The 17,911-nt window shown below is 43.5% G+C and overlaps 1 protein-coding gene across 1 annotated transcript in view; it reads right to left on the bottom strand.

Annotated features, from left to right (window-relative positions):
* Window positions 1-9,844, bottom strand: part of SLC47A2 (solute carrier family 47 member 2) — a 31,279-nt gene extending 21,435 nt beyond the window's left edge. Inside the window, exons 1-5 of the mRNA XM_043962900.1 lie at window positions 9,695-9,844; window positions 8,282-8,383; window positions 7,402-7,470; window positions 5,319-5,467; window positions 370-412 (exon numbers count right to left, since the gene is read on the bottom strand). Of these exons, the coding sequence (XP_043818835.1) occupies window positions 370-412; window positions 5,319-5,467; window positions 7,402-7,470; window positions 8,282-8,383; window positions 9,695-9,844 (513 nt within the window). The remainder of the gene's footprint in view (window positions 1-369; window positions 413-5,318; window positions 5,468-7,401; window positions 7,471-8,281; window positions 8,384-9,694) is intronic.
* Between the last annotated feature and the right edge of the window lie 8,067 nt (window positions 9,845-17,911).

The following is a 17,911-nucleotide window of genomic DNA, read 5'->3' as shown; positions in this document are numbered from 1 at the left end:
TGTTGTCCCTCCTTCATTCCACCTACTGACCTACCTCCATGGCCTCCATTAAGTCCCAGCTTCCTCTTAGCCCCCTACAGGCAACTAACTACATGATAGGAACAAGGGGAGATCTGGACACTGGCTACGGAAATTGGCCATTTGGATTTCCTTCCCCTGTCCTTAAGATGTGGAATTTCTGCCGGTTGCACTGACACAAGCTGGTCAAGCATCGCATTGAGATGGGCCAAATTTCTCGAGGGTTAAGAACAACCCAGGACTGAGACAGTAAACTATAAGCAACTAGAGTTTGGATGGTTCCCTTCCATCATGCCTGGGAGCAGCGAAATAACCACCACCCTTTAGAGCTGAGGGCTAAGGGGAACTTACCGGAAGAGCAGGAATGAAGAACATCACATATTCCTGGGTTATCCTACAAGGAACAGAGAGGAATAAATCATATTTTACCAAAGCTCTAAAGTGATGGGCAGAGCCCTCTCCTAGTTCCGTTTTCCTGGCTATCAGGTTCTGCACCTCAATCTGCATCAATCATCCAATGAATAAGCATTTAATAAGTGCCTACTGTGTACTAGGCACTGTGTGAAGCTCTGGTGATACACATACAAAGAATAAAACAATCCCTACTCTTAAGAAGCTTAAATTCTAAAGGGGGAGACATCAAGGGCATATACAACACAAATAGAAATATATACGGCATAAATAAAAAAAGAATTCATGGGGGGCAGCTAGGTGATGCAGTGGATAGAGCACCAGCCCTGGATTCAGGAGGACCTGAGTTCAAATCTGACCTCAGACATTTGACACTTACTAGCTGTGTGACCCTGGACAAGTCACTTAACCCTCATTGCCCTGAAAATTTTTTTTTAAAAAAAAGGAATTCCAGGGCAGCTAGGTGGCGCAGTGGATAAAGCACTGGCCTTGGATTCAGGAGAACCTGAGTTCAAATCCAGCCTCAGACACTTGACACTTAACTAGCTGTGTGACCCTGGGCAAGTCACTTAACCCTCATTGCCCTGCAAAAACAAAACAAGAAACAAAACAAACAAACCAGAAAGGAATTCCTGGTTATATCAATGTGAGAATATGAACAAAGGACATTTCAAAGGACATGAACAAAGAATTTTTTTTTAAAAACTCAAATTGTTAATAATCATTTGAAAAAATACTTCACTTAACAATGAGAGGATCTCAGGTCTAGAGATGAAAAGGACTTCATAGGCCGAGTATCATTTTTCAGATGAAGAAATTGAGGCTGGGGCCCTGAAAGATGAAGCAACTTGCCCAAGGTTTCGCAGATAGTAAACAAAAGAGGCAAGATTTGAACTCAGGTCCTCTGACTCAGAACTGGTGATTCCAAAAAATGCAAATCAAAATAACATTGAAGTATTGCCTCAAATAATTAAAAGCAATGAAATTTGGTGTTGGTAAATTGTGGAAATGAAAGTATATATTCATCAGTGGTGGAATTGCAAACTCATAGAATCCTTTTTTAGAATAATCTTGCAATATTTCACTAAAAGTTATAAAACTGGGGGCAGCTAGGTGGCGTGATGGATAAAGTTATCAGCCCTGGATTGAGGAGGACCTGAGTTCAAATCTAACCTCAGACACTTGACACATTACTAGCTGTGTGACCCTGGGCAAATCACTTAATCCTCATTGCCCCACCAAAGGAAAAAGAAAAAGGTTCTAAAAATAAACATAAACTTTGACCCATCGTTCCATTGTTGGGATAAAGATTTTCTTGGAAGCTGGGTAGTGCAGTGGATAGAGACAGGCACTTCTTAAGACTTGAGATAACCTTCTAAGATTCTAAGTGGCAGAGGAGGTCCTGACTTGCACTGAGAGAGGGATTTTCCTTATCTGGGAGTTCCCAATACCAATACAATCACTGGCCCAGTCCTGTTTCCTGTTATATGTAATGGTAACAAAACAATAGAGGAAGGGTCAAATCAATTGTGGTACTTTCATGTAATAAAATATTATAATACAGTTAAGGCTAAAAAGTATAAGAAAAACAAAGAAAATCTAGAAATATTTTTATGAAATACTGCAAAGAAAAAAAGAAAAACCCAACCAGAACTAGTTGATGAATTGGATTATATGAAAAATGCACAAAGAATCTTTAGAGAGGATTCTTCTGAAATAAACTTGGGTGGGTGGGGAAGGACTGAAATAGGATTATTATGGGGAATGCTTTGAAATTAATTTATTTAAATGTAAATGGTTACCAAGCAATTTTCGTGCCTATACTTTTAAGGGGGTGTGAGAGGCCAGCCAATGGGGGGGGGGGGCAATACTTAGGACACGTATAAAATGTTCACCTGCTGTCAATCCACATAGAAGCCAGGTGAGCCTGCTGGCCTAAATTTGTGATGGAGGAGCCTGGGGCTTTACTCTGTAGTGATGAAAAGCCTTTGAATTAATTACTCACAATATGCATGCACAAGGCTTGAATAAATGGCAGCTCTCTCTCTCTTTCTGTCGCTGTCTGTGTCTCTTACTCTGTGTCTGTTTCTGTCTCTCTGGTTCTGTGTCAGTCTGTCTGTCTCTGTGCTTGGCTCTCTGTCTTTGTCCCAAACTGTTGCCTTATGGTACTTCAAAGATTGTTTATGACTAGAAAAAATCCCCCTGGGATCAACCTGGGGGTGAGTCTCTGAATCTTTCAGCTTGGTACACCAACCACAGGCACGGCATGTGGTCTATCTCCAATCAAACTTGTTCTTGAAGGCTTTCTGCTTGGCAGGACCTATCTCATCTGGTACTATGCTACAGCCTCTGAGAACCCGGGATCACTCCCAAGTCATCATGAGCTATCAGAGGAGGACTTGGCTGAAAGTGCTCCTCTCATTGCCCTTGTTTTGAGGGTTTGAAGAGTGTAAGTTGCTTGAGGGCAGGGATCATTTTTGTGAGTTTTGTTGTTGTTTTTGCCTGTCTTTGTATCCTTGGTGCTTAGCCCATGATGACTTGTAGGAAGGGTAGCATAGTTGTCAGAGGACTGAATGTGTAGACAGGAAAACCTGAATTCAAATCCCACCTCAGACACTTACTAGCTGTGTGACCCTGGGCAAGTCACTTAACCCTGTATGCCTCAGTTTCCTCTTCTGTAAAATGAGCTGGAGAAGAAAATGGTAAACCAACCCAGTATCTTTGCCAAGAAAACCCCCCAAATTGGGGTCACAAGTCAGATGCAATTGAAATGATTGGGGGGGCAGCTAGGTGGCGCAGTGGATAAAGCACCGGCCCTGGATTCAGGAGGACCTGAGTTCAAATCCGACCTCAGACACTTGACACTTACTAGCTGTGTAATCCTGGGTAAGTCACTCAATCCTCATTGTCCCAAGAGAAAGACAGAGAGAGACAGAGACAGAGAGAGAGAAGAAAATGACTGAACAGACACTATAAAAATAAACAATAATATAAATAATAATAGCTATCATTTATAGAATGCCTCCTATATGCCAGGCACTGTGCTAAGAGCTTTACAAGTATTATCTCATCTGATCTTCACCATAACCCTAGGAGGTTGGTGCTATAATAGAAAGCACCCAGTACATGTTAGCCTGAGACCTCAGCAGTCCAAGTGTCCCAAAAGTCTTAGTGCTGTTTTAAACTTTAATAGTTTAAACACCTTGTATATAATTTAGGATTCAGAGATGATGCTAGGATAAGGATATTTGTAATTTGTAAGCAAAAGAGAAATAATTCAATTAAAATCCATCAACAGAGTAAGAGTGAGACATGACCATTATAGCAAAATTTTAATTACTAATAATGAATTTATGCATATTTACGTCTGAGATACGATCTCTGAGAAACAAGCCTAGCTGGCCTCTTTCTCTCCATCATTTGTCATTATCTCTTCAGAACATAATTGCTGCTTGGTGTCAGCTGTGCACACAAACACTAGGTGGTTTCTTTCAAGTTAAAACTCCCACTAAGAGTTCGGCCCGAGGTATAACCCTCCTCAATTAAAAATTGGCTTCTCTAGTGTAGAGGTAGTGTGTTCTTCACAGAGAGTGTTATTCTTTATAGTCCTTGTTGGGATGGCATTACCTAATAAATTCATCCATCTATCCATCCATTCATCCATCTATCCATTCGTTCATTCATTCATTCACCCCTCCCTCCCTCCATCCATCCCTCCATCCCTCCATCCCTCTATCCCTCCATCCATCTATCCCTCCATCCATCCTCATAACCTCCTTGAAGCTGACAGAAGAAGCAGCATTATAACCTGAAAAATCCCATAAAGGGTCATAGCCACCCATATTCCTTATACTTCTGCCATGCTTCAAGGATCTGTGATTTCATTGCTGTGAGTCAGCCCTCCAACTATGTGCACCCCAGCTTCTGTAGTAACTGGTTAAACAATGTCAGCGTTGTTGCCAAGGACAAAAAAAATTCATCCTGTTGGGGCAGCTAGGTGTCACAGTGGATAGAGCACCAGCCCTGGATTCAGGAGGACCTGAGTTCAAATCCAGCCTCAGATACTTAACAATTACTAGCTGTGTGACCCTGGGCAAGTCACTTAACCCTAATTGCCTCATACACACACACACACACACACACACACACACACACAAATTCATCCTGTTATGGGCAGCCTCATGATGATCCTCTGCAAAGTCAGAATCCCAGAGTGAGATTCCAAACCTCTTACTTCATTCAAGGATCAGGAAACCAAAGTCCATAGCAGTGAAATGACTTGCCTGAGGTCAGATGGGTAGTAAGTACTGGTCAAAATTTGCTGGAAGCTGGGTGATGCAATGGATAGAACACTTGGAGTCAGGAAGACCTGAGTTCAAATCCACCATCAGACACTTACTAGCTGTGTGACCCTGGGTGAGTCACTTAACCTCTGTTTGCCTCAGTTTCCTCATCTGTAAAATGGGGATAATAATAGAAACTGCCTCCCAGGATTGTTAGGATCAAATGAATTAATAATTATAAAATGTCTGGCACATGGTAAGTGCTATACAAATGCTAGTTATTACTATCATCATTATTATTTTATGGTCCTTCTGACCCATTCACTGAGCCACAATGCTAGGTTGGCCCTTGGATGACAGACTTTGCTGCCAGGACCTACTCTTTGCAGGCAAAGCCTTCAAGCCGCCAAGACCACCTCTGAACCATCAGAAAGCACCAGCCAGGGGCCTCTACTGAATCCCATTTACACCAGAGACTTATCAATTTAAAAAATTAAAGCACATTATCTAAGGCTTTGATCGGGGAATAGCCAATGTGCTTCCCAGCTGCTTTTCCCATGGGGACGCTAGCTGGCACCTTGGCAGCCTTAAGGTCATGGACCTCACCTGGACACATCAGGGTCTTGTCTGAGGAGCAAGAGAATCTGCTCAGTGTTGATGAAGAGGGCCCAGCAGGGAAAGCAGCAAAGCAGCAGAATCAAGATTCCCCTTTGCAGGATGACCCCGACGTGCTTCTTGTTGGCACTTCCATAAGTCTGGAAAACAGTGTGATATAGCAAAGGACAAGAAGACCTGGGTTCAAATCCTGCCTCTGACACTGACTACCTGGATGACCTTGGTCAAGTCATTTAATCTCTCTGGGCCTCAGTTTCCCCATCTGTAAAACAAGGGGGTTAACCTCTAAGGTCTTCCCACTCTAAATCTGTGATCCTAGGATTCTCTGAATCCTGGCCCATTTTGACTGAACAGACATTGAATAATGTGCTGAGCTCCATGTTGAGGGTCCAAATTCAGTCCCAGATCCTTAGAGAATGTGGTTGGGGAACAGAAGAATTCTAGAACCTTTTAATTAAGAGGTTGGTTTGTGAAAGGGACGCGGTCATCATAATGAGCCAGGATGGCTTCATCAAGAGCAAGTCGTGACCTGACCTTGGAGCCAAAGAAGAGATGAGAAGGCATCTCCTGAGCTTCTTGGCAGGAGAGTGGGGCTGTGGGTGTGGGGCGCTGCATGCAGGTAAAGTCAGATTTGGGGGTGTTGGTTAGTTCCCTCCCCCTTTTATATTCTTTGTTACCAGAAATAGCGCTCTCTTTCTAAAGGAGAAGACAAAGGAGGAGGAGGAGGAGGAAGAGGAATATACTGCCAGAGCCTGCTATCTCACTCCAAAGGAGTTAACTCAAACGGGAATTCCAGAAACAAGGGCAGGCTGGTGGAAGAGATGCTTCAGAGTGGGGACAGAGGGTGGAACCGCGCAGACAGCAGTGTACAATCCAGTTTCTATTTGTGGGCCACACCACCCAACAAAATGGGATCGTGGGATAATAGAATGAACCCTGAGGCCTCCTACACAAGGGCTCTGTGGCTGTGAGCATGTGCAGCCTCCTGGAATTCCCAAGCAGAGACTGATTGTTGGGGAGTTTTTCCTGGACAAGCCTCTTTGCCTCTCGTAAGTACTGCTCCAGGTATGGGGTGATGGTCTCTGAGGCAGAGCAGAACAAAATCAATCCCTCTTCTTACCAAAGCCCTTTAAATGCCCCAATACTGCTCTGATGCCTTTGAAGCCAAACATCCCTCACCCTTTCAGTCAATCTCGTACACCAGAGATGTCAAGCTCTCTCGCTACCCAGACAACCCTCTCCAGTGAGGCCTGACACAGATTAAAATGTAATTGGAAAATATTTAACAAAATAAATTAAAATACAATAAAACACAGATACTATTACTGTGTGGTTTTCCAAGTCAACCTTATGTCCGGCCTGTTTCTATTTGCGTTTGATATTCCTGGTCCAGCCAATGATCCCTAACGTAACTTGGAGATAGCTTTCAGCCCCCACCTCCCACACCCAGCATTCTCAGCTTCTTCCCTCACGTGGTACGGTCTCATGTTCTATCACTCCTCTGGGTGTTCTCCAGATCATCCAAGCCCTTCCTGAAATGTGGTGCCCAATACTGGACACAACCACATATGATCTGGCCAGGGAAGAAGACGGTTGGATGATCGCCTCCTGAGCTCTGGAGACCTTTTCTGTTTTTCAAAGAGGCCTGTGATTTCATTCGTTCAGGAAAGTGTGGATGAAGAAATTCACACCAGCAGCTGTGCTGGCACTCAGAGAACCCCAGGGAGCTAAGAAGTTGGTGACGTCAGAAGCAGATGTATCTGAGGTGGGACGCAGAGCCCAGGCTCCCTGCTCAGCTGCCTCTGGGCACTCTCTCTGATTTCCTCAATACTCCATAGCCCAAAATGGCATTAGCTTCCTCATGTGTTATCTATGCCTTCGCTCTCATTTGTGGACTGATTCATTCCAAGGGGGCCTGGATTGATGCCAGGGGTATCTAATTAACCTGGTTCTGAACATTTAACTCAAGAGAGGAGAGCAGCAGGTGGCTTATCTGATTCTTCCCTAGAACAAATGAGATGTGTCATCCTCCGAGTCAACTGAAGTGAAGCCAGGCCCAGGAACCACCTCCTACCTGAGACATCAGGGTGTCACAAGCTGAGGCCATGCCATAACCAACGGAAACTCCACAAATGTTGACAAACTAGAGCAAGAGAACACAAAACTTATCAATCAATTGGTCAATTGATACACATTGATCAATTCCCTACTACTTGCTCTTTTGACTTTTGTGTATAATTGATCTGATCCTGCTGGTTTTCCCAACTTTTTTTGGGGGGGGGTGAGGTAATTAGGGTTAAGTGACTTGCCTAGGGTCATACAGCTAGTAAGTGTTAAGTGTCTGAGGTCGGATTTGAACTCAGGTCCTCCTGACTCCAGGGCCGGTGCTCTATCCACTGCGGCCACCTAGCTGCCCCAATTCCCTACTACTTGGCAGGCACTGGGGGTACAAAAGAGACCACTACCTGTCCTCAAAGAGCTTACATTCCAGCAGGGGACCCAAGCACCTATGTGCTTATATACAAATAAATACAAACAATCTAACACACATTTATTAATCCCCTACTGTATGTCAGGCGCTTGGGGAGGTGGGGAAGAAAAAGGGACCACTGCCTGCCCTCAAAGAGCTTATATTCTAGCAGGGGAGACAAGTATATATGTGTCTATACACAAATTGGGGAGCAGAGGCATCAACAGCTGAGGGGATGGGCAAAGGTCTCATGAAGGAGTAAACTAAGAGGCAGTTGGGCAGACGTCCCACATCCCTGGTCCTCAGTCATATGTAATAGGTCTGGGCAGACATCTCAGGGGCAGGAACCCCGAGTATCGGGAATGTCACTTGAGAGGTGCTCAGGAATGGGAGCTCTAGAAGAAGGGGGAAGAGAAGAGAAGGGATGGTCTCCCCCCACCACCACCAACCCCTTTCCCTTAAGGGGCTAGGGAAGTGTTCTCACCGCCACGGCCAGTGTCACAGCAGCCAACTCCAGCTTTCCCAGGTGCCCACAGAACACGGAGTTCACCACAAAGATCATGAAAAGCAACAGTTGGAACAGGAACTAGAGGGAAGAGGGAAGGGAATAAGCACAGATAAAGTGCCTACTATGTGCCAGACACTGTGCTGAGCCCATTACAAATATTATCTAATTTGAAAAGAGGGACGAGTCAAGAGTTCCTGGAGTCCTGGGTGGGGATAAAGAGCAGTCAGGCCTAGAGCTAGATGGGACCTTAGAGATCTCTGAGCCCAATCCTCTTGTCTTATAGAGAATATTGAGGCCAAGGGAATGGAAGTCACTTGTCCAAAGGATAGGCAGAATTCAAATTCAGGTCTTCTGACTCCAAAAGCGGTGCCCTTTCCACTACACTAACGGCATGATGGACAACGCTCCCAGAATAATTCCTCCCTGGGTACTTCTAGCAGGTCTGTGTTCAGCTCAGTTCAATTCAACAAGCACTTAGTAAACACCTACTATGTGCCATGCACCAAGCTGGGCACTGAAGATACAGAGATAAAAAACAAGACTTGTGGAGGGTTCTCCATCAGCAGTGAGAGACCCCATTTCCCCTCCTGGATCTTGAGAAGCTTACACCTACACAGAATGAACAGCATCTATGGGTGGCTGAGTTGAAAATCAGGAAAGACGATAGGGGTGCGGAGAAGCAAGAGAAAGGCCCCATGATGAATGGTCACTACTGTTTGGAATCCCTCAAATAATAGTGTAAACTTGCTAGTTTATTTCTAGTTTTCTCGCTTTACAAATATTATCTTATTTGATCCTTACAGCACAGGTAGGTGCCCATTTTACAGATGCAGAAACCAAGGCAGACAAGTACAGTGACTTGCCTAGAGTCACATGGCTAGGATGGATCTGAGGCTGGATTCGAACTCTGGTCTTCCCTCTATTTACCCTGCCCCCCAGGTGCCTTGCGCTACTCTACCATCATGCCCCGTGCATGCATCTGGTGCCCTGGAAAGCCTCAGGTTAAGAAGTCCTGCTTAGAACACCCAAGTGATGACCAATCTAGGGAAATGAGGTGAGAGATTGGCTGGAGGATGCAGAGGGTCTGGGAAGCCCTCTCCTTTCCCAAGGATGCTGGCGGATATGGACACAGTCGCTCTGATTCACCCCACTTAGCTGTTGTGCCTGAGATGATAGCTTCTCTCCTTTCGACATTTATTATCCTGTGACCTCAAAGTCCTTCCTGAGCCTCAGTTTCCCTATCTGAAAATTAAGGGGTAGGATAGATAATCTCTAAGGTCCAATGGTCCAGCCTACTTCTATTTATATCTTCAGGTCGGGAAACCACTGAGTGATAGAAGATGGGGTCTCTACAGTGCTCTCCCCTCCTCCCCAGCCCTGTCCTCTTACCAGGGGTCCTGAGAGTTTGAAGAGACAGCAGACTTCTGCCACAAAGCCTTCTGGGAAGATCTTCCAAAGCCACTTCCTAGGGGGCACCTCCCCAGTACTCTTGTCATCTCCAGAAAGGCCCTCAGCAGTGATTCCTGGGGCCTGGTCCATTCTGACCCCAGGCTCTTGGGCCTCTCTCTGTGGATGGATAACCCTGCCCAAATCAGGCAAGGGCTATTCCTTGGACCCTGCTTAACTAAAGGCAGAACCCGGGAACCAGAGAAGAGATTTCAGCCAGATCTGAGAACTATAAACCCTTGGCCCTTCTTTCTCTTTTGCTAGAGTCACACAGGAATCACTTGAAGCCTGGGTAATGAATAAATAAAAGAGAGCAGCCAACCAAGAACTGGGGTCGAGTGGGGAGGGCAGAGCCAATAGGGAACTGGACAATTCCAGCTGAGTGGAGAGGTAAGACCTGAGGGAAGGGTGGGCCGAGCAAAGGCTCCTCCCACCCTTCCCCCCACCCACACCTCACCTGGCCTTGGCTGGGAAGGCATCCATGGACATTTCTCCTGGACCCTGGACCCTCCTGGGGGAGGCTAAGCCTAGATGTCCAGTCTAGCTCAGCCCAGCTATTCTGGACTGACTTAAACAGGGAAGACACATCAAGGTCCCAGCTGTGTCCAACTCATCTGAGGATTGTCCATGTGACTCCAGAAGGAATCACAGAAGCCATTTAGCCACCTCCCATTATTTTACATACAAGGAAACTGAGGTCCAAGGAAGTAAGGTGACTTGCCCAAGGTCACATAGGCTGGAAGCTTCAGAGGTGGGATTATCAACCCAATTCCTCTGACTCCATGCCCAGGGCTCTTTCCAGAGATTCCCTCGTGGTACCACAGTCAGTGTATGTCAGAAGCAGGGCTACTCTTGGGGTGTGATGGGTCCTGGGTAAATTTGGGGGTTGGGGTTATGCCCTGTGATAACTACAAAATTTACTGAAAACTGATTCCCCACCCAGTCCCACCCACCCACCCAGGCAGGTGAATTGCCTACGTCTAACCAATCTTTTGTGAATTCCAGACTCTTGATCGACTTATGAACCTTCTCCCAAGCAAAATGATCCCTGCCTTACTCCCTGGACTTTATGTTATTATGTGAAAAGGGTCCACCTACATTAAATAGTTTCTATTTAGAGTTAAGTAGCGTCTATACTTAACTCAGGAGCAGTTACTATAGTTTCTTTTGTTAAAGGTTCATTTAGTAGTTTCTGTATGTGACTCCCCCTCCCCCAGCAGTCTTCTGGTTCCCTTTTGTTCTGTTACCCCATAAATCCCCTGTCCTCGGTTCCCATCTTTGGGTATTCCTAGCTTCTGGCTTTGCGATACCATGAACTATAGTTCCTTTGCCCCGATTAAAGACCTTATTTCTCCTATATTAATTGTTTCCTTAATTTCCAGGTTAATACCTGTCTATATAAATAATTAATTTAAAATGTTTTGTAAGATACATGAGAAATGGGCAGCTAGGTGGCACAGTGGATAGAGTACCGGCCCTGGTTTCAGGAGGACCTGAATTCAAATCCGGCCTCAGACACTTTACACGTACTAGCTGTGTGACCTTAGGCAAGTCACTTGCCCCCAATTGCTTCACACAAAAAAGATATATGAGAAATATTCTGATTTATCTATGAAAATTTAGCATAATAGCTTGTAGCATTTACCTTTTCATAAGAAGTATTATGATTTAAATAGGGCAGCTAGGTTGTGCAGTGAACAGAGCATTAGGCCTGGAGTCAGAAAGACCTGAGTTCAAACTTGACCTCAGACACTTACTGACTGTGTGACCCTGGCCAAGTCATGTCATCGTTTGCCTCAGTTTCCTCATCTGTCAAATGATCTGAAGAAGGTCATGGCAAACTGTTCCAGTATCTCTGCCAAGAAAACCCCAAATGGGGGTCATGAGGCATCAGACACGATTGAAACAACTGAACAACAAGAGTAAATGGCGGGGGGGGGGGCAGCTAGGTGGAACATTGGATAAAGCACCAGCCCTGGATTCAGGAGGACCTGAATTCAAATCTGGCCTCAGACACTTGACACTTACTAGCTGCGTGACCCTGGGCAAGTCACTTAACCCTCATTGCCCTGCAAAAAAACAAACAAACAAACAAACAAAAAATTATAATTGAAGAAAATGAAATCACATTTCAATTCAAACTTACATTTCAATTGTCAATACAAACTTATAACAATGTTTTCATATGAAAAATGACACCAAACCTTGGGGGTAGGGCTTGTAACATCATTTGTGACAGTCTGAACGCACACAAACACGAAAAGAAAAAAATCGAAGTGTTCTGGTCCTTACACAAACTATCCAGCCACTAAGGTAAGGTGACATAACAGTAGATGCCATACTACACAACAAGCAGAACTGTCCTTCATCCATACCTTGGTGACCTCTGTCAACCTGCCCCTTCTTTAGGCAAGAGAATTTAAAAATTTAAGTTCATGACAGTTTCAGGCAGAGCATCAGTGATGATAACAAAACTGTATTGATATGTTACGTTATAAAAAAATGCACAAAAATAGACATTAAAAATGAAAGGCTAGGGGCAGCTAGGTGGCACAGTGGATAGAGCACTGGCCCTGGAGTCAGGAGGACCTGAGCTGTGTGACCCTGGGCAAGTCACTTAACCCCAATTGCCTCACCCAAAAAAATTTTTTTTAAATGAAAGGCTAAACAAACACTTTTATAATATATTTATTAATGTACAAACCCCTTTTTTCACTCACTAAAATATTCATTTTTTATAAATATTGGTATTAGGAACATGCACTCTATGTCCTCAGCCACTAACAGCTTTCCATATCCTGTAGTTGCTTTTTAGAATTTCTATCATAGCGGCCCTGGATTCAGGAGGACCTGAGTTCAGATCTGACCTCAGACACTTGACACTTACTGGCTGTGTGACCCTGGGCAAGTCACTTAACCCTCAATGCCCCGAAAAAAAAAAAAAGAATTTCTATTATATCCCCATTTGGCTGCTCAAAATCCTGGATGCTTTATATGTCTCAACCCAACAGGTCTCAAACCTGTTAGTGAGTCAGGGGGATGTCTACCCCAAGTTTGTGAAGATGCCAGTCATCTACTCCATCCCAAGCCCTTGCCAGTCACCCTGATTTTTGTCTTGCCACTGGACTTCAGTGACTCAGGAAGAGAGAATGAGGCTGATGACTTTGTGCGACTCTGCTTCACCTAAATCCAATTCATGCACAAGCCAAGACATCACTCATGATGTCATTGGGGTGAAAGTTGGTTGACAGGTGGACACCAAAGATGGCTGAGCAGCCCTGAAAAAGGACTCAGGAAGCCCTCACACTAGAATTTCTAGTACTCCCTGAATAGCCCAAGCCTTTATCGTTCAGATTCTGATCACAGAGAGAAATTCTCTTCAATCTTTATGGGCAAGGTCCCTGGAGAAACTGAGGGCTGGAATGTTACTGGTTTGTGAGGTTTTTTACATTTAACATATTTTAAGATAAACATCTTCTCCTTGTTCAAGATATCTTTGCGTGTTGCCTAAAATATTCTTGAAACAGAGTCCAGTTGGAAGGCCTGGGGGACTAGACCAGTTTGAGCATCTTTCTCCGAGCTGGAAATGCCTTAGCTATAGATTAATGTTCAATTAAATAAAAGTGATTCTAGGGGCAGCTTGGTGGTGCAGTGATAGAGTACTGGCCCTGGAGTCAGGAGGACCTGAGTTCAAATCCAACCTCAGATACTTGACGCTTACCAGCTGTTTGACCCTGGGCAAGTCACTTAACCCCAACTGCCTCGCCAAAAAAAAAAAAAAAAAGTGATTCTGGCACATTTGAGCCTAAATCACAGAGAAGATTATTAGTATTCATTTCTTTTCAATACTCCCATCTGAAGAACTTTACTGTCCACAGTACACTCTTCTTCCATCCAGACAGGATGGCCAGAAGAGGAGAAGCAGAATTCTTGTGTAAGCAAACATCTCCTTGTTTTACACCTCCAAGGATTATAGATTTAGAACTGGAAGAGGACTTAAGAGACCATTATGACCAATCTCATTTCATGGATGAGGAAACTGAGACAAATAGAGGTTAAGTGTGTACATTATTCCTTCTTTGAGCCAATTCTGATGAGAGTAAGGTTCACTCATTACCTGCCCCAACCAACGTCCTCCATCTTCCTCTCCACTGTAAAAGCTTTTTCTTGCTTCTTTTATGTGAGATAAACTTCCCCATTCTACTTTCCATTTCTCCCAGTGCTTTCCTCTCTCACCCCTTAATTTTACTTTGTAGATATCATCCCTTCATATTCAACTTACACTTGTGCCTTCTGTCTAAATATGGTCCTTCTAACTGCCCTAATAATGAAAAAGTTCTTAGGAGTTACAAGTATCATCTTCCCATGTAGGAATATAAACAGTTTAACCTTATTAAATCCTTTTTGATTTCTCTTTTCTGTTTATCTTTTTATGCTTCTCTTGAGTCTTGTATTTGAAAGTCAAATATTTTTTATTCAGCTCTTATCTTTTCATCAAGAATGCTTGAAAGTCTTCTATTTCCCCCTGAAGGATTATATTCAGTTTTGCTGGATAGGTGGTTCTTGGTTGTACTCCTAGCTCCTTCACTCTCTGGAATATTATATTCCAAGCCCTCTGATCCTTTAATGTAGAAGCTGCTAAATCTTGTGATGGCAGAGAATAGGAAATGGAGGGGATTCCCATTAATTGGGAAATAGCTGAATAAATTGTGGTATGTGGTTGTGATGGAACACTATTGTGTTATAAGAAATGATGTTGGGGCAGCTAGGTGGCACAGTGGATAAAGCACTGGCCCTGGATTCAGGAAGACCTGAGTTCAAATCTGGCCTCAGACACTTGACACTTACTAGCTATGTAATCCTGGGCAAGTCACTTAACCCTCATTGCCCTGCAAAAAGAAAAAGAAAAGAAGAAAAAAGAAATGATGTGCAGGGCGCTCTTAGAAAAACCTGGAAACCAACAACCCCCCCCCCCCAAAAAAAAGAAAACAAAAAGAAAAACCTGGAAAGACTTACATGAGCTGATATAAAGTGAAATGTACTGTGTGCAAAGTAATTGCAATGTTGTAAGATGATCGGCTGTGAATGACTTCTCTGTTGTCCACAATCCAAGACTACTCTGAAGGACTTATGATGAAAATTGCTATCCATCCCCAAAGAAAGAACTCATAGTGTCTGAATACAGACTGAAGTATCTTTTCTTAAACTTTATTTTTCTTTAGGTTTTTTTGTCTATATTTTCTTTCACGATATGACTAATATGGAAATGTTTTGCATGACTACACATGTATAACCTATACTGAGTTTCTTGCCATCTCAATGTGGCAAGGGGAGAGAAGGAAGAGAGAGAATTTTGAACTCAAAGTTTGAAAAATTAATATTAAAAATTGTTTTACATGTAATTGGGGAAAAATAAAATTTTTAATGAAAAAGAAAGGTTTAACTTCAGATCTTCTTCACTTCAGGTCCAGAGTTCTATCCGCTGGCCAGGGGATGACACAGCACCAAAAGGACTTTGTGTTTCTCTTTGACTGGTAACCCCTGAGTGGTTACTTGGCCCTCCCTGACCCTGTGACAATAGCATGAGTGTTGGAAGGGTTTGAACATTAAACCGCTCTAGTCTGGGGTGCTGGGAATGAGAAGAGGATGAGATTGCATTTATTTAGGAATGGAAGATAAGATCGGTTTTCTATGGCTTTCTTTTGGATTCATCGTCTGACTCTTCCAAGTCAATAAACATGTATTTATCAAATGCCTACTGTGTGCAAGGCAACATGCTACAAAGTGAGAGTAGAAAGAAAGAAATACAACAATCATTGACCTCAAGGAACTTATATTTGACTGTAGTGGAGGATGAATTACATGCACAGAGAAGTAACTATATGTGTGTATGTATAGTTATTTCTCTGTGCACATATCCATGCACACACGTATATGTGTGTTGTGTGATACTGGGCAAGTCACTTCATCCAATTTGCCTCCGCTCCTCATTTGTCAAATGAGTTAGAAAAAGAAATGACAAAACCACCCCAGAATCTTTGCCAAGAAAACTCCAAATGGAGCCACCATTGGATAAAACTGAAATGACTGAATAGCAACAATGAAAAATGTGTGTATATACAAATATATAGATATAGACACACAAAATAAATGTAATGTGGTGGGTGAGCACCTAACAGTTGGGGGAATCTTACAGGGGTAGTGAGCAGTAAAAGTCTTGAAGTTTTGGAGAGTCTTGAAGATGGGGAGGGAGAGCATGTCAGGCACAGTGGACAATCCAAGCAAAGCCATGGAGGTGGGAGATGAAGAGAACAGCAAGTGACCTGATTTTATTGCTTCAGTTCCTCCTCTTTGCCTGGTTTCTTAGTATGGGGAAGATCCCAAGACCCAACTTAGCTAGAGAGGTTCCCAGTCTTGGATGGGTTAAGGACCCAACAAAGCAAAGTAACTGATTCACCCAAGAACTGACACATATGAACCAGAGTCTTGGATGGGTCAGGTCTATGTGACATGCAAGCTAGACTTGAATCCATTTCTCGTGCTTCTGAGTCAAGAGGCTGTTTGGGTGAGTTTGGAGCTGTTGTGAATCCACCCAGGGTCTTTTCATCTTTATCCTTTCTTCAAATTTGATGTTAAAGTTTGACAATTGTCCTAGTTAGTCAACGGTCTGACTGCACACAGAGGGATATTTGGAAATGATTTCCAAGTCACTGAGCAGTTGTTTCCTATCCATTAAGACATAATTACGGGGCAGCTAGGTGGCGCAGTGGATAAAGCACCAGCCCTGGATTCAGGAGTTCCTGAGTTCAAATCCGGCCTCAGACACTTAACACTTACTAGCTGTGTAACCCTGGGCAAGTCACTTAACCCCAATTGCCTTACCAAAAAAAAAAAAAAAAAGTAAATAAGAAATAATTACAGGGGGCGGCTAGGTGGCACAGTGGATAAAGCACCGGCCCTGGATTCAGGAGTTTCTGAGTTCAAATCCGGCCTCAGACACTTGACACTTGCTGGCTGTGTGACCCTGGGCAAGTCACTTAACCCCCATTGCCCCACAAAAAAAAAAAAAAAGAAGGAAAGAATTACAAGACAGCATGGAACAATGGAGAGAAAGCTGGGCTGTAGTACTGGGAAGACCTAGGTTCATGTGACCCTGAGCAAATGACTTCACCTTGAAGTACCTCAGGACAACTCTGTAACCATAATTGGCAGAGCAGGTGCCAAACTTCTTTGTCTTCCTCATGGGGAGTTCTGTATATTAATGAAATCATAGATTGTCCAATTAAAAAGAGAGAGAGAAAATCATTGATTTCACTTCCTGTGAAGTTTCTTGGGGCTCCCCATTTATAGAATCTTCCAACTCTCTTCTTGAAGAAACGACCAATGGTCTATAATCATGAGGCTTCTGAACAATTTATAAGCCTTTCTTTTCTTAGATCTAAACATGTTTTCTCACCTTCCCCTGTGGTCCCCTTAGCACCAAATTCACTAAATATCAAGATACGAGTTGGTTTGGAAGACCTAGTTAAGTTTTGTATAAAATGTCTCTATTCTTTCATCCTCCAAAATCAAGGTTGGCCCCAAAGTGGCTGCAGCTCACTCCATCATCATTGTCCCCTTGCCTACACTCATCCTGAGTCCAATAAATTGAAATGGCCCCATGTTTTGGGGCATATAATGAAATCAATTCAAACAGGAGAACTCTAATAGTAGTCATAATATTGGCTCTGTCAATTGTAATAGTAATAATAATAATCCCTAACATTTACACAGACCCGACTATGTGTCAGGCACTGTGCTAAGCACTTTACAATTATTATCCTCATAACAACCCCGGAAGCTATTATTCCCATTTTTTCAGATGAGGAAACTGAGGCAAACAGAGCTAAGGGAATTGCCTAGGGTCACACAGCTAGTAAGTGTCTGAGGATGGATTTGAACTCTAGTCTTCCTGACTCCAGGCCCAGCACTCCATCTGCTTCACCACCTAGCCGAACACCCACCCATAAGGCAGTAATCTATACCATAACTTTACTATAAAGACAAACAACTCTAATCAATGCAATAACCAGTCGAGATTCTAGAGGACTCATTATGAAACAGGCTACCTACCTCCTAACAAAGAGTGAATAGATTCCAATTGAGACTTCTTTTAGACAC

Source organism: Dromiciops gliroides, chromosome 4 (genome assembly GCF_019393635.1).
Source record: "Dromiciops gliroides isolate mDroGli1 chromosome 4, mDroGli1.pri, whole genome shotgun sequence".
NCBI lineage: Eukaryota > Metazoa > Chordata > Mammalia > Microbiotheria > Microbiotheriidae > Dromiciops > Dromiciops gliroides.
This window is presented reverse-complemented; position numbering and strand designations above follow the sequence as displayed.